Source organism: Loxodonta africana, chromosome 18, assembly GCF_030014295.1.
Source record: "Loxodonta africana isolate mLoxAfr1 chromosome 18, mLoxAfr1.hap2, whole genome shotgun sequence".
NCBI classification, from domain to species: Eukaryota; Metazoa; Chordata; class Mammalia; order Proboscidea; family Elephantidae; genus Loxodonta; species Loxodonta africana.
This window is the reverse complement of record NC_087359.1, coordinates 48,098,662-48,124,703: the sequence shown is the minus strand read 5'-3', so window position 1 is coordinate 48,124,703 and position 26,042 is coordinate 48,098,662. Positions and strand designations below refer to the sequence as shown.

The window sequence follows — 26,042 nt, the reverse complement described above, 5'->3', positions numbered from 1 at the left end:
CCTTAGATGCTTAAAAAAAAAAAAATTTTTTTTTTTTTTAGATGCAGGTGCCTCGTTTCATTGGCTTCACTCTTGTCCCCCCCCATTCTCCTGTCTGTATCTCCTGTTACTCTTTTAACAGCAATCCTCCAGACAGCCTTTGAGCCACAGGCTCACCTAAGTATTTTTTCCTTGTCTTTCTGAGGGGAAAGGCTTGGTGAAAAGGAAAAAATCTGAATGGTTGAGGTCAGAGTTTTAAGAATAATGCAGTTAAGTGATTTAAAGAGTTAACACTTAGCCCTTGGCAGGTTCCGTTCCTCTTCTGTTTTGGGATACTAACCCCTCTATTTCCGTTGCCTGCCCCCAATGAGGAGAAAATATATAAAATGAAGTATATCTCTTCCAGATTTTCTGGGGAAGATATTAGTTACAGCAGCTCTTAGCAGATTTTCTTTTTTAAAATGTTCGTACCTAAGTTTAAGAAAACTGCATTCTCAAGATTTTGTTTCTAGTTCTGAGGGAATCCGCCCTAATCTCAGTACTAAATAACTTTCCTTTGAATAAAAAGACAAATTTCTAGTGGTTTTAAGTTGCTGGGTTTTATTAAGATATTGGCAAAATTTCAACATACTCTTTACCTGAATGAACAGTTTTAATAAATAAAATATGAAAGACCACTGATGATTACAGTTGAACTCAAAAGTGAGCTGTAGAGCAGGTTTGTAAATTGATAAATTTACTTGGTAAGAAGTGATTTATTTCATCCGCTTCACTCCATAGGAATTCTTTGCAGAGAAAAGTCATAAACAAGAGAACAAATCCTGTCTCTCACCAAAGAGCACCTAGAATAAGAGTTATGAGTGATGAATCTGTGAATTACCTAATACATCAAAGTTTCATGTTAGAGTATTTCTTTTTTAAGAACAACTGCTGTGTCCATCTGGAGTTCCGTATCCTATTTCACATTTTTTAATTAGTACAATAAACAGTTTTAGAAATAGAAGATAAAATGCTGCTAGAGGAAATAACAAGGTAAAGAATTTTTTCAACACAGTTACCATTTGTCTGGAAAATAGTTATAATACTGGCAGTTATCTTTTGTTTTGAAAAAGACATGTAAGCTTTTCACAGGTCAGAACAGAAGAGTGGGTATTTTTCCTGTAACATCACATGATTTAAAAAGGTGAAAAAATTTTTTCTTTTGCTAATTTATGATTCAAAGAAAAATTGTCCCAAATTATGGTGTGAAAAAAACTGTAGTATCCCCTTTTAAGGCCTTGCCTAAGTGATAATGCTCACTGAGTGAACAAATTTGCTTTAAAAAATGAAAATAATTTAGATCACTTTCTCACAAAGCCTCAGCAATGAGCCTTTGATGGGGAAAGAAGTACTTGAACCTCAGCAGTTTTATCTGTAATTGAATTTTATCATTTTCATCTGCCCATTGGATGTTGCACTTCTCACTGGCACAGTGTTCCAATAATGGAGTGTTGTCATGAAAATGCAGTGTTGACACTAGACCACTGTAAATGTGGTCAGAATTAGACTCAGTGTTGACATTGACATGGTTGACATTATCCTTGGAAAAGGTATTACTTTCAAGGATTCTCCTAGCTAAATTAAATGCAGCAGTAACTTTAGTCTTACTCATTCAAGGATAATAGATGGCACTTCTAGGTAAAGAAAGGTATATACATTTGTGTTTCCACCCATCCTCTTTAGTACAGACCTAAACGGGACTGATTAACAGCCCCACCATTTGGTGCTGTAATGTTGCCTAACCTCAGGTATCCCTCAAAAGTACACATCTAGAAAGTGAACAAAGGAAACCTTTAAATCGGGAACTACTCCCTTTGAAACTCACAGTGAATGTACAAGGAGTTTGTAATGACTTCAGTTGGTGACTTGAAGTCTGTTTCCCCTAGCCAGTACTGCACTTTCTTGTTTATATATGTTTTGCTATTTCCTATTCTAACAAAACTTGTTTAGCAGGCAAACAAATCGATGCAGATCATGTTAAATGGAAAAAGGGATAATACTGCAGCTCTTTAAGGATTGAGTATAGAACTTCCACCATCACTAAATTACACAATGAATGAAAGTACAAAACACGTAATTCACAGACTATACCTCAGCATTAACAGCTAATATATATTCTATAGATACTTTTATATCTGTCTAATATTTTTACAGTCACCAGGTACACCATCATTAAATACAAATTACAGAAATGTGTAGATACCATTAAAGGGGTACTTATTGCTTACGTCAGCAAGCAGCAAATAAGGGCACAGGAGGTTGAACTGAAGGGAACTAATTCCTATCACCGGTGGCATTAAGATATAACACTGCATTTCACGAAGCACTGCTGCTTATCTAGTTTATAGAATCAAGAGCAGCATATATCAGACCAATAACCACTACTTTAATATGTACTATAGGATTTTAAAGGACCTACCTTACAAATGGTACCTAACTACTCTATAAATATGCATGTTGTGAACAAATAGAACAGTTGCTATTTTTTACAATATTGGTTTATAACTTGACCACACTGGGACTACTTTGCTTTATTCTCTAGAGGGCTAATGGGATGAGAAATGGAGTTAACACTGCTTATGTCGTCAGACCTACAAAAACCAGACCCTTAAAGATGTGGTCTGTGGTCATCCCAGTTTCATTTGACCATTTTTTTCCCCACTGAAAAAGCCCATCACTGTACCTTTCTGTCCTTTCACCGTGTTTATTCTAACACAGACATTACCAATAGACAACTATAGAAAATTGAAAAATTTATTTTTACTGAGCCAAGCGCTTTGGACTAGAATGTGCACCGATATTCTGTTGCCTCTGTGTTCTTGTTTCCTTAGATAATTTGACTTGAAACTGATACCGCACCTGAGGGGTTGTTAACAAGATCTAGGCTTCAGAGAATGACAGATGTGCATGAGGTCCAGGTACGGGGGTAAAGCATCAGAATGATGAAAGGATTCTACTACTGTATTTGGAGCCACGGTTACTCCTTTTCAGTCATGTCACAAGACTTGAGAAAAGAAGAAATGGCTTTGAAGTCAAGAGTAAACAAATACTGGAAATCTCTACTTACATCCAAATTCTAAAAAATAAAATCTGTAGATTAACAATCTGATCATTGCTAATATGAAGCTGTTTTTATGTATTTACTTAATATACATATACTGGCACTCATAATATGCTGTCATCATCTACACTTTTAAAATCCAGGCATTTTGGTCCTCCATTATTGGTTTAGGGGATATAATATGATGTAATATGTAACATGATATGCCCTGGAAACCCTACGGGGGCAGTTCTAGGGTTGCTAGGAGTCAGAACTGACTCAGTGGCACCCAACAACAATATGATGTAAAAACATGATTAGGCAGTGGGCGTTTTTCAGCAAGAGCAGTTAGTGCATCAAAGTATGAATGATTTTCATCATTACAGTAGGACGGCCTCTTTCCATTGGTGTGGCTCATCCGTGCTTGATTGGGGGGAGTTAACAGGTCACGTGGAAACATTCCTTACTCTCAGAGAACCAAAGGTGCTTCACTGAATGAACCTGATGATTAGTTTATTTGCTGTCTTTAGTTGAAGATAAGCTTTGGGTTTGAAACTGCAGGAATAGTAAAAAGAGACAGTTCTAAAATACAAATAAATATTGAAATGAAAAAGACATGTCCGCTCTGCAGTCTGAAGTTGCAGGTAGCAAAACTGCAGCATGTTCTCCATTTGCAACTCAACAGAACCTGGGTCTCAGTACTTTCAGCCTCTCTCATACCTATTACGTCACTCCTTTGGGAGAAACAATTTTAGAGAACTCAAAACTAGTATTTTTCATTCTCTAAAATCACTTTTTATTCATTTTGCTGTCTGAACAAAAAAAAAGGGGGGAAGAGAAACAGAAACAATAGAAATGCTATTTGATTTTCTTTTTAAGTGGCAGTTTGATTCTGGTATATTTGTACCTGACATCATCTCCAGTAAGCCACTTTCTTTTCTCCTGAGATGAAGGTACAGTGAAAAACACATTAGCGTCATAGACTCACACCAGTTGACAGCAGTCTCCTGAAGTGACAAATAATAAAAATTCTGCCCAGAGCACCAAAACAGGTTATGAACCTTCCAAATAACTACAGCCCTAGGAAATATTCTTTTAATTCAAAAAATTTTTTCATAATTCATCTTCTATGTTGTAGAAAAAAAACATTAAAACTTTGTGAGTATATACCACCCCACAAGTCTGAGATGATGACATTTTTCACTCACTTTCTGCTTTCACTGTTACCAGTTAAAACCTATATGGCTTTTAGTCTTTTACCTACCCAAAAAGGGCGGGGAGTTCCTTTCCTGTCCCCAGGCTTTGGGGGAACATTTCCTGACTAAATTAATTCTGCATTAAGTTCTCCATAGTTATATTAGGCACATCAGACAAGATTTCAACTGTGTTGACATTTCAACACTCTCTCCTGACTGAAATAAGCTAACTCGCAGGCTTCCACTAGTGACGTGAAGGGCGTGTGTTGGAGGGGGAAGGGTTGTATGTAGCTGTGGAGACACATCACAGGGATCTGTTGGATAATTTTGGTTGTGAACTAGCCAATACTTTTTTTTAAGATCGAAAACACTGTACTTTGAGTTTCCTACAGATCTATTTACATGTAAGAATTGAGCCACCCATGGATTCATAATGAAGCACATGTTTCAGAAATGTCTGCCTTGTTTCTACTCTGATGGTGTGTTTTTACTGGGGAGACCTAGCTAGCCTACTTTAAAGAAAGAGTATTACATTTTATAGCTCCAGGGAAGATCTGAATATGGAGTACCATCGCTCTCTCTGAGCTTCACCATGCTCTCACTGTATCCTTTCCAACTGTTTTGCTTCCATGGCAAAGAACTTCTTAACATCCTACTTCTCTTCCCACTTCGAATAAGTGAGGACAGGCTAGTGCCTGTTTTGTGGGAAAGCTCCTGAGCAGAGAGAAATGAATAAAACTTTGCATTAAGCCTGAATCCGTGCCGCCTCTTTGAGTAATGGTGGCGTAAATGAGACAGTCTAGAAACTGTCTTTCCCAGGGATTTGAACTGTTCGTTTTCCGACCTAGAACAGACAGGAGACGGGCTCTCCATTTTGTGTATATGCTGCCCTGTTGAACCTAAATTAAAAGAAGCGGGAAGCTCTCCAGAACCACTCCATTCAGGCAATGATGATTGAACTGATATTTTCTCCATCATTAACTCATTAATAAAATTTGCTTTCTTTGGTGCACCAGGACCAAACATCTCAACTGGTGGTAAAAACTGGGCACTGTGAGGTTTATTTGCTTCTATCTGGGTGAGATCTAAGTAACCTGGGTCTTCCAGCACGTTGATTGGGGACCCTGGGCTCAGGCTAGTTCTATCAGTAAATGAATCCACACGCCCATCATAGCCTAGATCGGCTGGTGCTGAGCACTGGTGCTGAGGCCAAGGGCGTTTGCACTCTCCATGATTCTCCTTATCATCCCCACCATCTTCTTGCCCTCCTTGAAAAGAGTTCTCTGTCCAATCTGATTCCTCACTAACATTTACAGCCTTGTTCATGTCCCTCAGGAATACCACAATAACAGTGATGTTATCACTGGACCCAGCATCACGAGCTGATGCCACTAATTTATGGGCAACCATGCTGCTGTCTCCGTTATTCTCCTTCAAGTGGTCAGACACAACTTTCACCGCCTCATCTGGGTTCACAGTGTCATAGAAGCCATCACAGGCCAGAATGAGGTAGTCTTCAGTCCCATCCAAGACAGTAGAGGCAGAGTCTGCGTCTCCACAGATATATGGCTTATGTTCAGCATCTCCTGTGTGAATTAGAAAGTAGGGATGTCACCGGTTAGAGTTTTGGTTTACCTTGCTTGCTAAGAATGCTTACAGCCGATGCCATGACTCTGATCATATGTTAATCTAAATTTACTGAAAAGAATTTATAAACTAGCTTTACACCAGATAATTTGAATTCCCTCTAAATTTGAAGCAGCTTACTCCTTATTCGCAGTTAAAAATTACTGGTCACTGGGCAGAATTCTTTTTCTAGCTTAGACTCTGAATCTTGTGCCTCTCACTTATGTTTTTAGGCCTAGCTGATCATGACAACAAATAATGTCAAATCTATGACAACAAATAATGTCAAATCTAAACTTGTTGCTGTGCTGAAAAATTCAGTCCTATGTAGGAAAACTTTGTTGATTTAGTGGATCTGTTCTTTTATGGGTAGTCAGGTTTGATTTAGCCCTGGTGGTGCAGTATTTAGGAGCTCAGGCTGCTAACCAAAAAAGATCAGCAGTTCAAATCCAGCAGCCACTCTTTGGTCGCTATGAGTGGGAATCAACTTGACGGCAACAGGTTTAGCTTTGATTTAATTGAGGCTTGAGGGCAAGTCCACATTGAAAAAGCAAAGTCCTGATCATTCTCTTCATTAAACACTTAATTTTTGTTCTGTTCTTGTTTACAAATCAGTAGCTTCATGCTATGAACTTTGCAGAAGGTTTGAGTTACAAAGGACTTTAAATCAATTCCAACTCCCTCAAGCCAAGAAAAGTTATGTGGCTGATCCAAGGTCTCACATGGATGCAGGTCCCTTGGTCCCCAGTGCGGTTACTTTCTACTTTTTAATGCTGCTTTACTTGTAACTTCTAGAAGACAGACATAAAATCTACGGCCATTTTCTCCTCATCTATTTTCTTCTTGCTTTTTCTTCCTATGTCTCTGATCACCTCCACTGTCTTCTCTGTCTTTACTGCTATTGTTCATTCCCCTGCTTAAAATTAACTGTGAGAACCCTCAAGGCCCTACTGAACTTTCATTTCTGTCTTTCCTTGCTTAGCTCATCCACTCAGAATGACATTTGATCAAGGCCTTGAAGGAGAAGTCAGTTATGCTAGGCAGAGAAAGACCCTCAGTTGAGGGAACAACATAAGCTAAGACACAGAGAAACTTGCATATTAGAGAGTAATGTGGCTAGAGTGTGGGGTCCTTGGAGTGGAAAGGAACTGGAAATTTGGGCCCACGCTAAGCAGACTATTGAGAAAATTGATAATGTACATTTTGGAACTTTTAGATCCCGAGCACTTCCATATCCATGTATTGTTTTCCCTCAGTTACTTGGAGGGAGCCTAGCAAAAGTATCCTTACCCTGCTGGGGAACCAAATAGCTAATGACCACAACAAAGGAACACCCGTTCACTTCTTTACGTCAAAAACACTGTACTGAGATTAGAATATCATCATTCACCAGCAAACAGGAGTGAAAACAATCAGATATTTACAAAGTGCTTTATCATTTGTGAAATAATGGCACATAGCCTAGTGGCGCTTTCACTTGCTGCTTACATAACCCTCATCAATTTCTGCCCTTTCCATTGCAGTAAAACTGAACTTTTTGATAGGGGAAAATAAAATGAAGGTAAGTATACCTACTTAAGTGACATTGTTTCTGGTATTTGTTATAGGTGCTCTAACCAAGTAAGGTTTCTCTCCAACATTTTGCATCCCTGTTTAATCCTCACACAGGCCCAGGAAGCTCAATAGGAACCCTGTGGATAATTCTGCTAGAAACAAAGTAGGCCACAAGCTTATCCAGCAAGTTGGTGGTATACTTAGAACAGCAGATAGTTATTTAATATCATTACTTGGGTAATTCTGTCTTTCAGGTAAAAAACTAGTCTTTTGACCCTGTAAATTCTCAGCTTCTCTCCTTCCATTCTCAAACCTATAACCCTCTTGTCCCACATCTAGGTTCTTCATTCATTGTTTTCTACAGCAGCCAGGACCATCTTCCTCAAGTGTGGTTTTGATACCATCAGCGTCACTTCTATACTGTGAAGCCTCCCAGTAGCCTTTTAGAGCTAATGAAACGTCCAATCATGGTTTTCAGTGCCCTCCATCAATCTCTTTTACTAAGTTTCTCCATCCCCTACTCTACCTGACTATTATTATCATCATTATTATTTTCTGAATTCCAGCTCTAAAAATAAATGTGATCTGAGTCATACTGCACCCAAAAATCTTGTTTTAGTGCTTCAATTAAAAGGCTACTGCAACTGTTCGTTTGGAACAGAACATACAAAGATTTGCACTGAGAAAATGCTGCCAGAATTCTGGCTTTTCACCTGCTCTGCTGTTGGGTGTCAAATTCATGACATTTCGCCCCCAAATTTGGTAGGAGGGCATGAATATCCATTTCATGATAGAAATGGCAACATCTTTTTGTCTTCAACCTCCTCTCTCCATATGCCAGGGAACATATTATGCCTCTGTCAACTTTGGATCATAAATCTGAAGGGCTCATGGGAAAAAAACAGTTGAAAAGCTTTTCATTTTTAGAGTTTAAAGTGTCATTTATTTCCTAAGTAGAACTGAACTATGCTCAGGAGTCCTTAGTTTTGTCCCTGTTTAGCCCCCTATTTTATTCTGTGGGGTTTCACATTCCTCAATTCCCTCATCCAATTAAACTCCTGGGATTTAGTAAGATAGACTAATTTCTTATTTTAAAGAAAATAAAGTTTATCAGGACTGAATTCCCTCAGTTTCCCCTTCCATTTTTCTCAACTCTGTAGAGATTTATCCATATCAGCTACCATTTTCTCAGAGGAAGACTTGTCCCTTTCCCTTCCTAAAGCTAACCTGTGCTGTTGGTCCTGTCTCCCTAGGACTGGTTTCTCTCTCATCTTCAGTTTCTTCTCTACTTGCCCTCTTTTATCCTACAAATATGCTCTGATATCAAATCTACTCAACCTAAAAACAATAAAAGCAGCCCTTTCCCAAATCAGCTTTTCCCTGGAGTCACCACAGTATTTCCCTCCTTTCCTTCACCACCAAACTGCCTGAGAAATGAAACTTATATATAGGTATATAAATCTATTATTGCCCATTCTCCCTCGGCTGGTTTTCCCACGTACTAACCTAAAACATTTCTCTCAAATGTCACCATTTCCTAATTTCATAATCCCATGTCATTTTTTAAACCCATATCATGGCCTTTGCAGCACTTGACACTGTTGACTCCTGATAACCTTTCTTCCATTATGATACCCCACTTCTGTGTCTGATCACTTCTTCACTGGCTCTTCCACTTAATAACAGCGAATCATTGTGTGCTAAGACTGTGCCAGGCACACCTCTAAGTGTGTTGCATGTATTACCCCATTTAATACAAAAAAACTCCATGAGTTAGGTACTGTTATTATTCCCACTTTATAAAGGTGCAGATGGACACAGAGAGGCTAAGTAAATTTTTAAGGCCCATGGCTTGTAAAGTGGCAGAGACAGAATACTAACCCAGGGAATCTGACTCCACTATCTTCTACCTTAAATAATGGGTCTCATCCTTGGCCTCTCACATTACATATTCTCCCTGGGCAATATCATCCATGCCTGTAGTTTCAACTGCTATATATATATATATATATATATATATATATATATATCACTTCACAGCTTGCTAATACCATTGCCAAAATAAGATGAGTTCCCAAATCTCTTATCTCCAACCCAGAACTATTTGCCAAGCTCCAGATCTGTATTTCCAATTGCATATAAATTATTTCTTCCAAGACATCTCAGGGGTACCTAGAAAATACATTATATCCAAACTAAACTCCATATCTGCCCTCCTCTCCATCCCCCAAACTACTACTCCTTTATTACAAAAATGCCTTTATCATATTCCTGGCATAACTCAGAAACCTGGGAGTTAGCTTTCCTCATCTCCCACAACCTGTCAATTTCTGTCTCGGCAGTTTATACTCTCTCAGTCACAGCCTCCTAAATGATCTCCCATTCAGGCTTTTTCTACTATAGTCCAGCTTCCAGACCTCAATACAGATAACCTTCATGAACACAAACCTGCACCACTTGTGGTGAGCTGCCATCAAGTTGGCCCCTGACTCATGGTGACTCCATGTGTTACAGAGTAGGACTGCTCAATAGAGTTTTCTTGGCAGTAATCGTTACAGAAGCAGTTTGCCAGGCCTTTCTGCCTGCACTACATAGCCTTGCATATAAGACCTTTCACAATCTGGTGCCAATGCTTTGAGTTTCTTACCACTTCATCCTCTGCTCTAGCCTCCTGCGCTTGTTGCTGTTCCTAAAACACTCCATGCTCTTTCCAACGCCCGTGTGTCTGCAGACTCCTCTGCTTGGAATTTCCGTCCCAAAACACTATCCTTCACATCCAACTAAAGTCACTTTGTCTGTGAAGTCTCCCTTATTCTCTCTTCAGTTATCACTTTACTCAAGGACATTGTTCCCCTGCTTTAGTTTTTCTTTGTCTGGGCTATATTTTTAGACGCAAGAAAAGGCAAGTACCCGCTAGTATGTTGGTTCTCTGGTATACCCCTCAACACTCTGGCAGAGACTTCCAGATAAGATCAAGAGGAAGAGGACTTTGGTGTTAAAAAAAAAAAAAAAATGTATAGGGGGGTATATTTTAGAAGTGAGAAAGTTCCCTTTTTGGCCTTATTCCAAAGTTCCTAATAACTCCCTCAGTCTAAGGTAAAGTCGACTCAATTTTTCAGGAGGTATTTGTAGAATCTTGTAGAATATTTTGGCTTTCTATTTCTCTTCAGCCTTCTGCTGCTCATATTTGGGCCACTTCACAGCTTGCCAGCACCTTCCCAACAAGTGGGAAGAACTCAAATCAATGGTGAAACTAAATCAGTCCTTTAAGATTTTGTTCATGTTCTGGAATTTATTGGTAATAACAAATTAAATTTGGAGATGAGATGTGAACTCCATGTTATCCCTGTATTCAATTACTTCATCTTTTTAGGGAGGCAGGGATTAAGTACTGTGGCATATATGCATATCACCCATATAGACACATGTATTGATTTATCCTTTTGAAAAAACCAGGAAGTGAAACTAAGCCAGGAAGTCCAAAATAATATAAACCCAGAGCCTAAAGTGAGACAAAGATAGAAACAGTACTATAGCCCAGTTCTTTTAATTCATACCCTTGCACTCTGTCCAATCAACTTCGCTGTTTATAAGTTTTAAATAGCTTCATTAACTTGCCCTTAACATTTGAAGGATTTAGGTCCTGGGAAATAGGTTCTTTGAAACCCCAGGGCTATCAGGCAAATTACTGTATTGTTGTTGGGTACCATTGGTTCGATTCTAACTCACAGCGACACCATGTGACAGAACTGCCCCACGGAGTTTTCTTGGTTATAATCTTTATGGAAGCAGATCACCACGTCTTACTCCTGCAGAGCCACTGGGTAGGTTCAAACTGCCAACCTTTCAGTTTGTAGCGGAACGCTTAACAGTTGTGCCACCAGGGCTCCTTAATTGCTGTATTACACAGATAGAAAATAGTTTTCATCTAAAAAGCAAACCCTTTTTTCTATGAATTTATTCTGTGTCATTTTAAAGTTCATTTAAAATTTTAAAGATATAAGCAAGATAAAGTATGGGGAGAGCCTTCCATTCTCTGGAAAATGCTGATGTAAGCTAATCATGACTCAAAGTAGAATGAAATAAGGATCACTGTGGTTTTAATCAGATCTGTGTACCAAAGATTAAAGGCATCTGTTACTTTTTAGGAGCCCTGGTGGCACAGTGGTTAAGAGCTTGGCTGCTAACCAAAAGGCCGGCAGTTCGAATCCACCAGCTGCTTGTGGAAACCCTATGAAGCAATTCTGTTCTGTCTTACAGGGTCGCTATGAGTTGGAATGGACTCGACAGCAATGGGTTTGATTGGTTTTATTACAAGCTGGAGACCTGGTTGGTGCAGTTAACATGCTCTAACCTTTTGGTTAGAAAGGTTAGTGGTTTGAGTCTAGAGGTGCCTTGAAAGAAAGGCCTGGTGATCTATTTCCAAAAAAATCTGCCATTAAAAACTCCATGAAGCACAGTTCTACTCTCACATACACAGGGTCACTGTGAGTTGGAATCGACTTGATGGCAGTTGGCAATTATCAAATAGCTAATTAGTTAATTAAAAAGGCATTCTCTAATTGTTATTTTTAAAAATAATAAGCACGCTGATAATATAAATTAATCATCTTAGGTCCCTAGTTGTATCAGAGTTAATATAAGATAGCTAGAAGAGGGCAGTTTGGAGAAACGAAAATGAATTTGTTTTTCCTACCAATAGCTCTGGAGACCGACAGACTTCCATTCACCCTCCAGGCACCAAACCAGACTACGCAACCTCCAAGGGCCTCAATTCGCTGCTTTTCATCCTAAACGGCAGTTCGATAAAAAGAAGCAAATAACTGGAATCAGATTGATTCATCTACTTTACAGTAAATAATAGGTACAATTCTCAGCAGCTTTGTGGAAAGGTTCTCTTTATTTTTCCTTTGGATGGTGAAGATAGTTACCAAGGTAATAGCAATAATTATAATAATTGAGTGAATCCTAATTAATAACTAGAAAACTACCTTTATGGCATGTGCTCCAGTAGGACAGACCATACTTACCTCTCTGTCTGGTTTGTGTGGCTTCATTAGTTCAACAGCTTGGCCCTTTCTCACAAGCATAACCTGAGAATCACCCACCCAGGCCACGTGCAGCATGTTGCCTCTGATAAAAGTCACCACTCCTGTGGTCCCACATCTTAAGCTCTGAAAATAGATAAAACTAGAGTCAAGATAAATAGACACCAAATACTCATTTAAAAGCAATTTCTAGTTAATAGAAACACTTCATTTGGGAGCTGGACTATTAATAATGCAATTTCACAAGCAGTAATTCATATTTTTCAATGCATCTTTGTATGTATGTATGTTTTTATGTGTACATGCACACATAAATCCACCTGATCTATAAGATAACGTGAGGCAAGGACGTGCAGATAAGAAAAGTATAGCAGGCCCCCGAAACTATGGCTCCCGGACGCTCTGCTGACCCAGAACTGAAACTATTCCCAGAGCCCTCTTTTCAGACAAAGATTAGACAGGTCTATAAAACAAAAGATAATACATGTGAGGAAAGTGCTTCTTAGTTGAATCAAATACACGAGACCAACTGGGCAGCTCCTGTCCAAAAGCAGGATGTGAAGGCAGGAAGGGACAGGAACTGAGCAAATGGACACAGGGAACTTGGGGCTGAAAGGGGGGAGCGTGCTGTCACATTGTGGGGATTGCAACTAATGTCACAAAACAGTATGTGTATAAATTTTTGAATGAGAAATTAACTTGAGCTGTAAACTTCCACCTAAAGCACAATAAAAAAAAAAAAAAATACACCAGGTTATGTGATTAGCATATAAAACAGAACTGAAGTTATTTTTCCTCCTATCCAGTGGTAAATCCACTTTATAAATCCTTGAAGATTTCCATGTTCTAGTTTCTGTTTTGTTACTGACCTATTGTATGGTCGGGGGGTTCCTAGCTTTACAGGCAATAAAATACATCTGACTGATACAGAACAAATGCTCTGATGCTCTGGATATTAAGATAGGAACCATTAGATAACATACATTCCCTGGAGTGCTATGATGCTTATACCTTTTTGAAAAAATCATCTGTACAATATTTTTAGAGGCCTTTGCTTTTTGAACACTGCACAAAGGACTAAGAGCCTGGAATTTTACTGCAATAGCTCAGTACCACTGTACTTTAAGTTCCTGATACTACTATACTAACTATACTAAAATGACATCTCCATTTGACATGAGTCACCACCAAATGATGATGACTTTCTGTTACTAAGGACCTGGCCTAAATTAGAACCAGTGCGTCAAGGGTGGTAAAAGGCCCCTAGTGAGAAAAACAACTTCTCATTTTCCCTATATGGGGAAAGTTTGTTATAAATCCTCACCCACCAATAAAATGTCTTCCCACACAGAACGTTCAAAACTCAGCCCCCTGGAATACATGATAAAAGACACTTCAGTGCGTATGCCCTAGAGAGAACAGGAGGCAGAGCTGCTTCACAACAGGAATAGCTACTTGCTTCCCAGCAGTTGGCAGCACGTGGAAGCACAAGAAGGAGAAAAGTGACTGCTGGGACAAGCCCAAATTATTTAAGATCGTAGAGAACTATTGGCAGAACTGAGAGACACCAAAATCATAGACAAAGCAAATGAAGCTAACATGGTCAGAAAAAAAGCCATAATTTTGAGGACACAGAAAACAGTGAGTAGGGCAGAGGATGAAGAAGACAAAGTGACTCTTAGTTTTCATGTCGGTGATTACAGGTCACGTATCAGGGGCTAGGTCCTTCCTCATTCATGAGGCTGAGAGCCAGCATCTCCAACACAGGCAGAGCCAAGCCAAATGCCAGCCCTCAACAGACTCTGGGAAGGTCTGAGGTTAAGAACTGTATTTTGTTTTCCAGCCCCACCTCTATATGTAGACTCTAGTGGTTACTGTTGTTAGATTTGCATATTGATCCAAACTTGGAACCCAAAAGGAAAAAAAAAAAGACTATTTCTCTTGTTCAGTCCCAAATAGTTCTGCATTATTTGTTTCATTCATCTCAAGGCCTACTATATTACTTTATAGCATAACTATGAGATCAAAGAAATGAATTAGATGATTACCCTGTTCTCCAAGTCCCTCTCTAGAAGAGTTAATATTTAAGTCATAGAGCAGGAGTCTTATTTTCTCTATGTATATAAAATTTATAATTATTTTAGTTTTTTTAAATTATTTTCTTTCTATTGGTCCCCAGTTAAAAATCCAATATATAGTGCTGTAGTTAATTATACACCAATACCCAGAAGAATTAAATTCTTTCTTTTAGATCTTAATATAGACCCCCTTAACATATATATTCTTTCAGAGTAGAAAACTTAGCTCTGATTAACCTTAGTACTGTATCACATGTGCTCTGACTTTTCCTTCTGTTAAAGAGAAAATCAGTTCAAGAGTCATCTAAAGATTCATCCTCTCCAATCAAATTTTCCCTCAAGAGATGCACTGCAAAACACTGCCTACCCATTTAGAACCAGATGTATAGAAGTAATCCCAGCTTCTCTTTCCTCTTTAGACCATTGTTTTAATCACCATATCCAGATCTTGTCAGCAAGAGTCAGCTCAGAGAGATGGTCCTGGTGTGAACCTGGCAGGCAATGGTGACTAAGAAAGAAAAGAACTAACCTGCAAGATCCAGCAAAGAGGACTTTCTAGAAAATTACAGATTGAGTGTTTCTATACAGTGTGCCATAGTTGTCTACTAAAACTATTTTTCCTGAGAAGGGGATTAGACTTATAACAACAGAAGCCAATAATGTGAGCTAATAATGCAGTTTGGAAGAGAACACCTGCCCAGAAAGAGAAAATTCAAAATAGCCCTTTAACCATAGACCAAGTTCAGCTAGGCTAGTGTGCTGGAATTTATGAGAAAACAGCATACCTCCCTGGCTGCTTTCTGCACAAACCGCTCATCAGTGACCCGGAAGGCCCGGCACAAGGCCTCAGCAGGATCATGGGGGAACATTTCTTGACGGACCAAATTAACATGGAGGTGAATGGAGGCATAGATAGCAGCATCCACTCCACCATGGCCATCAAACACTGCAAAGTAAGCTTGTTCTTCTTGGTCCTGTTAATAGAAACACAGCAAACAGGTAATGGAGTTAGGTAGTGCGGGAGTCAAATAAGTCAATCCCCTGGAAACAGTTGCCTGTCCTCCTCCTCCACTGCCTTTGCCACCCAGATGATGAGACTAGTAATGTTTCCTTTTTCTGACATGCCTGATCAACTGCTGAAATACCTGCAATATTTGGGCATCTGTGTTTACACACCAGAACACTGGAAGACATCATGCCCAATTAGCTCAGGCTGAAGTGCCCTCTCTCTGTGAAAGTTGTTGTCTTGTGCCATGGAAACCATCCACATATACTTGCTTCAATATTGCTGTTACAAGTGGTGGGGGAGGGGGGGAAAAAAAGAGAAGGTATGAGGAGGAATTGAGCAAAACTGTTCTGAATTGAGTACTTTTTTCAACATGCAAGTACTTTAATAATAAAATTAGAACCTGAGAACAATAGGAAATAATTTGCCTTCCAGCACAAGGCTGCTTATGTTCAGGCTTTTGAAATACACAGAGATATGAAAGCATACACATAATTCCAAACTGTAATACCTCCTTCATAAACCATTCATGGTCACATTGAATTCTCACCATAAATAGCACAGAGCCTAGCTAACTAGTTAACCAAACTTGAACCACATCATATGTCTGAATGCCTGTGTGGTGGACATTTTGTCTCACTCCATTATGCACGATTTAGCTTCCCACTTCCTTGCGCACCCACTGCCTGAAGTTTAAAGGCAACTACTGGAGGAAGGTCTTCCTAGCCTGTGCTTAGTCTTGACAGAGGAGTCCTAATCATAAGGTTACATTTAAACCATCAAGTACAGGCAGGCCCCGGGTTACAAATGAGATCCGTTCCTAACTGTCATTAAGAATTAGTAGGTAAGTCGGAACAGGTGCATATGGGCTTGAAGTCTTTTCAGTGCTTTAAACGCTGCGTGTGCGGCAAGTGGAGGTGATTGTAATGAAGAATCTGCTACCAGTAAGGGCTGGCTAGTTGTTTCGAAGCTCAGGCAAATTTACGTAACATTAAAGGGCAAGTACGGGTTGTCCGACATTACCTGGGGAATGCCTGTAGTTTGCTTTTTCATCAACTCAAGTGTTTAAATATCAGATCTACCTCACATAGGAGATGTGTGACTCACTGGTTGCTCACTGAGTCTGGGCTCATATTAGGCAACAGTATGTAGTCATTTATTTGCAAGTCTTTTTATTTATTTTTACTTGGGCTCTAGGAGCCCTGGAGGAGTCCAGACCCTGTCCTTGATTAAGCAAATCATATCGTTTTCTTGTGCCTGTTTTCTCACCTGCTAGGTAGAGATGAGGTGCTACCTCACAGGGGGTTGGAAGGACTACTAAAGCAACAGGTATATCCATGCTTTGAAAAGTTCCTTTCAAAGACTATACTACATTTACTAAAGTATCAAATACAAATGTCCATAGAGTAATAATAACACCCAGATATAATGGAATCTACATCTAATACAAGGAGCCCTGATGGTGCAAGGGTTAAGCACTTGGCTGCTAATTAAAAGGTTGGCGGTTCGAACCTACCCAGGGGCTCCGCAGGAGAAAGACCTTGTCAACCACTCCCATAAAGATTACAGCCTAGAAAACCCTATGGGGCAGCTCTACTCTGTCTGTCACGTGGGGTCACTATGAGCTAAAGTTGACTCGCTGGCACCTAACAACAATACTTTTAGAGGCATTATAATTAGTTAATTTTGCAATTTAATCAACACCGTCTATAAATGCCATTGAAGATTAACTGATAGAACTGTGTAGAGAGAAAGTCCTGGAAATTACTGAAGCAGTACTCACTCTTAAACAACTTAATTGGGGAGGACAAAGGTTAAAATAAAAAAAAGTATATATCCAAATAGTTTTTAAATAATGAGAGAGCTGATGTATCATCACAAATAAGGAGGGGGCAATTAATAGCTTTATGGGGGCAAGAGAATGTAACTTTAAACAAGATTGGTGGGGAGATTCTTAAACAATATAGTACCAGACAAAGCAGAAAGAAGCTATAACTTATTTTTAAAAAAAATTTTTTACTGATTATTTAAAGATCATTTATGTTTATTTGGGTAATAGAGACATATAAAGAAGGAAATGAATATCACCTATAATCTCACCATCCACAGATAGTCATATATATATATATATTTTTTTTATTTTAGTAAAATTAGGATCATCCTGTATATAAAATTTTATATCCTGCTTTTTGTCATTTACCACAGCATTAGCATTTTCCCATGTTATTCAGTATCATTCAGACATTATTTTAAGTGTGTATATAATATACATCTTATCATAGTTATCATTCCCTTTAATGGTTTAAACCATTTCCAATTTTTATTATTATAATTGTATAAAGCATTTGTCACACAAAACATGTATGTAAGACTTTTTTGCATTTCTATTTCCTTATAATTAAAAGCAAAATTACCAGATCAAAGAGCTTGACATTTTGCAAAATTTATAAATATGTATTATGAAATTGCCCTCAAAGCCTGTTTCATTATAGCAGGGTGCTCCTGAGTTAGGCCTTTGGGCTGATTTTGAAATGAGGAGGTAAAATGAAAACCACTCAAGTCAATAAACAGCAATAATGAGTATAATCTTCAAGTGGGTGTACTGATATAAGGATTGTTTATCATACAACAGCCTTTTGGGTTCTATTTGCATGAGTATGGTAACCTTTGGAAACAAAGATATCAGCTGATCTATCTGTATAACATAAGCACCAATTACCAACCCACCATCATCTCTGCTGCTTAGACCTTGACAGCTAAAATTTAAATTCAGCGCTAAACGAAGGAAATGTTATGCTTTGTAAAAACTACTACGCTATAATTTTTAAGTTATGGACTTGAGTGAAGAAAAGAGGTAAGTGACAGTGAAAGGAAACAACCCCTACCTCTGTTTGCATTAACATAATACATTTAATAGAAGAAGTAGACAAAGATAACAAGAAAATGGTTATTAAACTGACAAGGCTCATATGGATCCAATTTGTCAGTCAGAGAGATGCATGAAATGCAATTGCAGCTACTTTCCTATCTCAGAGACCAAGAATTTAAAAAGAAAATCACATAAAATCAGAAAACTGTCTTAGCCTCAAACTCATTCTTTTGTGTTTGTGTTTTGTGTTGCTTCAGCAACATAGCAATGTGGGAACTGAATAAATATTTGACTATACTTTTATAGAAATAGATTCCTTTAAAAATAGCTTTATTGAGATATAATGGTTTCCTTTTTTGCTTATTTTATAGACTAGCTCTGGAAGTTTACATAAGAAGCTGGTAACTTTCCTTGTTCACATGGAGGGAAACTGAATGTCTGGGAGACAAGAATAGGAGAGATTTTTTTTTTTTTCCCAGTTTTGAACCATGTGAATGTTTTATTTATTCAAAATAACATAGAAAATATTCCTTTTCTGTTGTCTAACATAAACAAATCTGTGCCACTGCACCATTAGCCCTCCTCTAACCAATCAGAGATACTATTAGAAAGACGTCAGAAGTTCTCCTTTTCTAGCAGGACTCTGGAAGTTTTTGTTTTGTTTTTTAAACTTGCTGACTCTCTGGAAGTGCCCTTTACCTCTAGGTTGAAGAGCATATTAAAGTCAGGAATGCAGACATGTTTGTCCTCCATTTTCCTGCGCATGTTTTTGATGGCGTGAATTGATGTCTCATAATAGAGCTGGGGTCTTCTGCGGAGAGGGAAGTCTTTCACCCAGCTGCAGCAAATCTCGTGTAGTTTGCTGAAGACAGAACGGGCCAATTTCACCGTCTCGATCTCTGTGAAAGTAACACAGAAGCCCTCAGTGAAGAGCACTGTAAAACTGCTTTTCACTTGCCTGCTTGGTAAAGACAGAAGTGGGTCATCTTAGTCAAGCTCCTCTAATAGAATAAATTCACTCTTCTCAAAAGAAATGAAATGCTGCTTCCAAAGAGAGAAAATGACAGCCAATCTAGTAGAAAAGCATCAGTTGGCACCTGCCACTAAGATAATCCTCATGAGGAGAAAACCTCTGGCCAGAGCTGGATCTATTCGTAGGCTTGATTTCTTCCAATCCAGGAGGATACTGCTCTGGCCACTGCTCTCTAGTTCAGAGATTCCCTTTTGGTTGGCTGCCATGGTTATCAACTGGAGAGCCAAGCCTCCTATGTTTAGAAGAACCACTGAAACATGAGCAGTGGTTATCCAGCTAACTGGAATATGGAAGGCCTATGAAAACAGATCATTTTGGACTATTGGAATAAGAAGAGTTTACCTTGATTGCCATTTATCTTAGTCTCTTTCTGGCTTCTTCCTTTATCTCCAATTCCCTAACTCTTCTCTCTCCTGTAACTGATCATAATTTGAAACTGAATTATATATTTTTGTAAATTGATATATTTGTTTATTAAAGTTTTATGCTACTTGGTCAGCAAGTTGAAATTTTTATATTTCTCTAAGGAAAAAAAAAGTTACTTAAATTTCTCTCTATGTGTGACCCTGGATAGAAAGGATAGCAATCAAAGGAGCAACACTAATAGGATTCTTCACCCTAGACTAGTGAGACTGTTATTGATTTATTAAGCAGAGTAGTAGCTGACTTCTGAGGCAGACTTATTCCTAAGTTGGATGGACTGGTATGTAAGCCTTTTAAGCAACACTGGCAGCAGGGGGACTTGAATGGTATTGAAGAGATTGTACCTGACATCATTTAGCCCTTCACTCAATTTGTACTCAAGTTGCAGCTATTGAAATAACCAAGGGAAGATGAGGTTTTCTGAGGCCAGTATTTTTTTTTACCTCCAAAGTTAAAAATTTAGAGATCTCCAAGTTTTTTTTTTTACTAAAAGAGGAAGACCCTCAACGAGATGGATTGATACAGTGGCTGCAGAATGGGCTCAAGCATAACAATGATTGTGAGGGTGGCACAGGACCGGGCAATGTTTCATTCTGTTGTATACAGGGTTGCTGTGAGTTGGGACCGATTCAACAGCACCTAACAACAACAGCAACAAATGAGGTATAACCTGACAGCCTGAGGAAATGTCTGCCAGGTGGGCAATGGCTGCACGTACCTCTTCCCAATCTAGAACACAAATCCCAAGGAAGAGAGACTATATGTTCTAGAATGGCCTAGGAAGTTGGATTCCTATTTTCTATTCATTCCCAGCGACGCCTTTATCTTGATCTGTGACTACATTTACCCATCTCCTTAATCAAAATTCTTGGAGAGATGATTACATTCAAGGGGCTGCCTTCAAGGTTTTTTGTTGCCTCCCTCCCCCACTAACAAAGAACAGGGTGATAAACTATGTTTTGTGGCTTTGTCTCTCTTAACATTTTTGCATAACAGAATCAGGGCTATACCTGAAAGAGAAAAGAAGTTCAGAGAGCAAATATAGCCTGAGGAGGTGTGTAAATAAGGGGATCTGAGGCTAATAACCCAAGATTTTGATTGTTTTGAGCAACTTCAATTTTTTTTAAGCACCAGCTGCCAGAGACTCCCTCTTTCTGCCAGCCAGTTCCTTGTATCACTCTAACCCACCTGGTCTCTACAGCAGCATAGCCCCCAAATGCAAACTCTGACATGGGTGTGTCCTGTTTGACTCAATCACAATGGAGGATTGCAAGGCAACCAAGTGGATTCAGAACTTTGAGGGAGGAAGGGGTAGGGGAAAACACCTGATGTTAACTATCAGGATAGTTTCTGAATTCCCAGATAATAATATAAACTTTTGTTATCATTCCTGTATATTATTTTTATTATATAGACCTGCACCATCCAATCAGGTAGCCACTAGCCACATGTGGCTATTTAAATTTAAATGAATTAAAATTAAATTACATTTAAAATTTAGTTCCTTGATTGCCTTAGCTATATTTCAAGTGCTCAATAACCACATGTGGCTAGTGGCTACCATATTGGGCACTGCAGCTAGAGAACATTTTCATCATTGTAAAATTAATCCTATTGGACAGTGCTGGTGTAGACAAATTAAATTGGTTAGAGGAAGCAGTACCACTAGATCTATCTATACCCTCGCCCAGTGGCTCCCTCCCTTGTGCCCCATTATACTTTTTTTCATGGCATTTATTATAACTTTTACCATATTTTGTAAAACAGATAACATTTATTGTTTGCTATGTTCTAAAACAACAACAACAAAAAAAGCCCAAACCCATTGCCATCGAGTCGATTCCGACTCAAAGCTATGTTCTAGGGACTCCAAAATATTTCACAAATAGTTAAAACCAGTCTTAATTCCCGGTCTACCAAACTCTAAAACCCATGCTCTTTATCTTCCAGTTAGAGCTGTAGAGTATCATACTATGATTAGTCATAGTATAATACTCAGCAGATAGCAGGGGCTCATTAGGTGTTGGTTGAATAATAAGCAAACTGATATAATAAATTAAATGTTAAAATATTAAAATATTTGCATGCTTCTTGATCCTCTATTTTTTTCCACTGATCTCTCCGTCTGTTTCTACAATGGTACCATTATCTTTAAATCACTGTAGTTTTATGTTTTAGTATCAGGAGGACTCTTTAATTTTAAAAGATTTTGCTTGTATAGTTCACCATGTTTATTCTTCCAGATGAGTTTTACAATCATTTTGCCAAGTTTTAGGAGGAAACCTGTTGGCATTGTGTTTGGAATCACATTGAATTTATAGATTAATTTGGGAAAAACTGACATCTTTTTCATACTGAATCTTATCCTGGAACAAGTTACATTGTTTCATTGATTTAAGTCCTCTTTTTATGTTGCTCAATACAGCTTTAACATTGGTCCTTCATATATCTCAGTTTATTCCTATTTTATTTGCCATTTTTAGTCAGAACCTTGCATTAATGTGTTATTTGCCACATAACGAACATTTCCCCTTGTTCCAGTAACATTTCCTCCTCTACTCTCCATCCATATGCATCTGGGGGTAGAACATGTGATTTGGGTCTAGCCAATTAAAGAGTCGCATTTTGGAGTCACAGTGATTGGTTCAGGAATGGGAAATGACCCAAGTTGGGACAATTAGAGTGAATCCTGGGACTTATGTAAGAGCAACTGAGAAAAGCCTTTTTTTTTCCGGCTCAACTTGAACCTGGTAGATGAAGGCCTGGCATGCCTAGCAACCAACTTAATATCTCATGGAGCCTGACGATAAAATAGAGTGGAGAGTTGGAGAAATGCCAAGTTCTGATGACATGCTTTCGAGCCTTGAATCTAGCTTTGCTCGAAGGCCCCCTAACCCTGGAGGTTAACCAATCGATTCTCTTTTGCTGAAGCCAGTTTAAGTTGTGTTTTTGGTCATTTCCAACAAAAAAAATTGAGTGATACAATGAGAATTCTTCATCATTATGAAGCATAAATTCTAGATTTTTGTTTGAGCCAGATTTTGTCCTACCATGTCTGGAATGTACCCATCTACTCCTATTTTAAGAATCTTTTAAAAATTAAGAATGGATATTGAAGTTTATCAGATGATTCTTTTGGCATGTTTACAGATGACTGTGCTTTCTTTGAGTTGTTTTTGGGTGCTTTCTTTTGGAATGTTGATATATGTTATGCTAATAGAGTTTCCAGTATTTTTGTTTTATTCACTCCTGTTTCCCCAGTACAGTGCCAAGCATTTTGTAGACCCTCAATACTCATTGAATGAATTAACTGTTGTACTCTCTATATAAATATTTTACTTAAGAGTTTTTGATTACTAAGACTGGTCTTGTTTTCTTTTTTAGTTTTGTCTGAAGCAGGTTTTGGTATCAGTGTAATGCTATGCAGATTTTCCTTCCATCTCTATGCAATTGGAACTTTAATTTTAAAAAGCATTGGAGTTATCTGCCTTTGACAGTTTGAAAATGTTCACCTGTGGAATTACCTGGCACTTATCCTTCTGGGAGAGACAGCTCCTTGAGGATTTTCTCAATCTCTTTCTTCTTAAGTAAATGTCGTTAATTTATATTTTTCTAGAAAACATCTAGAGAGTTACAAATTTATTTACACAAAGTTTTCATAATTATTTTAATTTCCTCTTGATTGATTAGTAATCATTTCCCCTTCTTGTTTCTAATTTTTACGTTGGATATTTCAAATTGGTTTCAGGTTGTCTGGACAGAAGTTATATCTGCTAAACTAAATTTGAAGCAAGTCAGATCACTTATCAAGGTCACTGCTGGGAATGATGTAAACATGAAAAGAACTTTTAAGTTAAGGATTTTTAAATAAAAAGTCTGCTTTTGGAAACAGCAAAATGGAGGGACAAAAGGCAGTGGGTGGGGGACTCCAGTGTCTCTAAGCCAGAAACAGCTTGCCTTATTCAGTATGCTCATTTGCCCAATCTGAAGTATGGATAAACATAATATGCTCTGCAGAGATTCTCTCCTCAGCGCAGTTCACACTGAAGTGATTTCTGTTAAATTGATTAAGGGTTTTCAAATGGGTTAGAATTATAGCGGATCTACCTGAATCACAGTAATGGCATGGAAACATTCAGAAATGTCCAGTGATAATCTCTTGGAAAAACATAAAATCAGAATGACCAATGATATCCATCAAAAGAAAAACCCTTAGAAAGTAGGCATGTAAGGAAACACTTCAGTTTTGCTACATTATTCTCCATCTACAGGGAATGGTGTAGGACATCAGTACATAAATAATTGCTACTTGAAATGGAAAAATAAAATGAAAAAGGGGTGCAAAAAAGAGAAAATTGTCCAAAGTAGCAGTCCACCCCCTCACAGCTGTAAATTACTCATCAGTCGTTAATGTCACTGTACTGAGCTGGAGCTGAGTCAGCCGTCATCCTGGCTGCAGTGAAGCAGAATTAATCTCCCTCCTCTTTTCATTATAGGGCTTTTACTTTATGCAACAGCACCAGAGGAAAGACCAGTGCACTGTAGCAGGAATTCCATCCAATTTGACTCTGGAACATCTTGGTTCCAGGTCAATCAGTTACTATCAATAAAAACAAGCCAAGGAATTCATTCCTTGCCAATTCTCTGTCAAAAACAAATGTATAAATAAAGGAAGAACAGGAATGTTTACTTCTGTATCTTTCTCATTGTCTGGAATCTAGCTACTCTGATTCATTCAGTACCTCGTTTAAAGGCAAATGCTTAAACTGGAATAACATGAAATATTAGAAATATTGCATAATTTTGAGTAGTAATTCCCTTATTTTAAAATACAACAGCATTCCTTTAGAGTCTGTCAAATATGTATAATCCTAATACATTAATAAATTTGCCTTCATAATAAATACAGCCTCATCATTTGCCCTGAAAAAAAGATGTACAACAATCCATGCCATTAAATCACATATATCTGTCTTAAAGAACTGTATTGGTAGATATAAAATTTGATATAATTAATAAGCTTTGTTACAACTGATTTCTTGAATTTTCATATCTGATTTTTTACTTGGATTCTTGAATGTAAACTAAAAATTTTAAATGGGTTTTCCTCAAACTCCCCCTCCTCCCACCTAGTCATCAGTTCTGTTCTGTTGTCACATTCCCTACTTTACTCTTTCCATTTATCCAGATATTACTTATGACAACCTCCTGTTGCGCCAATTACCCTCCATATACCACCGTATCTTTCTCAATATATATCAGTATTTTTCTCCACTTCTTTCCTTTTAGTGATTTATTAAAACAATTTTTTTTTTCATTTTTTTCTCTTGCTACCATTATATAATCAACGAGTTGGATAAATGTAATGAGATGTAGTATTTTTAGACATTTCTGTGGATCACTAAATATGTGAAGATCTTAGTATTTTTAAACAAATAATGTAGAGAGGCACTCACCCACAGTCCCTTCTGTGCCGTCCGTTTCCTTTGGTATATAATGTGCAGAAAGATCACTCTGAAGGACTTCATCTGATGTGGCTCTGGCTAAAGCAGCAGCCAAAAAGGACGGGCAATTACTGAAAGAGAAAAATAAAAGGCTACTTTAAGAAAGAATTAGATAGCAATACATTTAACATACACCATTCGTCTGTTTGTCACACTGTGGTGGTCTGCATGTTGCCATGATGCTGAAGCTATGGCACCGGTATTTCAAATACCAGCAGGGTTACCCATGGTGGACAGGTTTCAGTGGAGCTTCCAGACTAAGACAGACTAGGAAGAAGGACCTGGTGGTGTGCTTCTGAAAAAAAAAAAAAAAAAAAAGGCCAGTAAAAACCTGACGAATAGCAGCAGAACAGTGTCTGATATAGTGCCAGAAGATGAGCCCCTCAGGTCCAAAGGCACTCAAAATACGACTGGGGAAGAGCTGGTTCCTCAAAGTAGAGTCAACCTTAATGACATGGATAGAGTCAAGCCTTCAGGACCTTCATTTGCTGATGTGACACAACTCAAAATGAGAAGAAATAGCAGCAAACATCCATTAGTAATAGGATCATAGAATGTACGAAGTATGAATCTAGGAAAATTGGAAGTTGTACGAAATGAAATGGAATGCATAAAGATCAGTATCCTAGGCATTAGTAAGCTGAAAT

General features: G+C 38.2%; 2 protein-coding genes across 3 annotated transcripts in view; one reads left to right on the top strand and one right to left on the bottom strand.

Moving 5' to 3' along the window:
• TRIM37 (tripartite motif containing 37) overlaps positions 1 to 3,013 on the top strand; it is a 137,603-nt gene extending 134,590 nt beyond the window's left edge. The window contains exon 25 of one of the 2 annotated variants that reach the window (XR_010318372.1): positions 2,850 to 3,012. Coding sequence is in view for 1 of the 2 variants with exons in the window: in XM_003414589.4 (XP_003414637.1) it covers positions 2,850 to 2,853 (4 nt within the window). In the remaining variant the exon portion in view is untranslated. Of the gene's footprint in view, positions 1 to 2,849 lie in introns of both variants that reach the window. The other variant, XM_003414589.4, reaches the window with a different exon arrangement.
• Positions 3,014 to 3,069: 56 nt separating this feature from the next.
• PPM1E (protein phosphatase, Mg2+/Mn2+ dependent 1E) lies at positions 3,070 to 25,460 on the bottom strand. Its single transcript, XM_010594291.3, has 6 exons — positions 25,348 to 25,460; positions 19,135 to 19,334; positions 15,346 to 15,534; positions 12,465 to 12,608; positions 12,131 to 12,224; positions 3,070 to 5,840 (listed from the first exon to the last, which is right to left on the bottom strand). The coding sequence occupies exons 2-6, from the start codon at positions 19,198 to 19,200 to the stop codon at positions 4,783 to 4,785; spliced, it is 1,551 nt and encodes a 516-aa protein (XP_010592593.1). The 5' UTR covers positions 19,201 to 19,334; positions 25,348 to 25,460; the 3' UTR covers positions 3,070 to 4,782.
• Positions 25,461 to 26,042: the final 582 nt, after the last annotated feature.

Excerpts from the sequence above, each read along its gene's own strand:
- PPM1E (XM_010594291.3), bottom strand. The coding sequence starts at position 19,200 with ATGCGCAGGAAAATGGAGGACAAACATGTCTGCATTCCTGACTTTAAT. Across the intron at positions 15,535-19,134 it reads ATATGCTCTTCAACCTAGAG|GACCAAGAAGAACAAGCTTA; the intron begins GTAAAGGGCACT and ends TTCTATTAACAG. Across the intron at positions 12,609-15,345 it reads TGCAGAAAGCAGCCAGGGAG|AGCTTAAGATGTGGGACCAC; the intron begins GTATGCTGTTTT and ends ATCTATTTTCAG.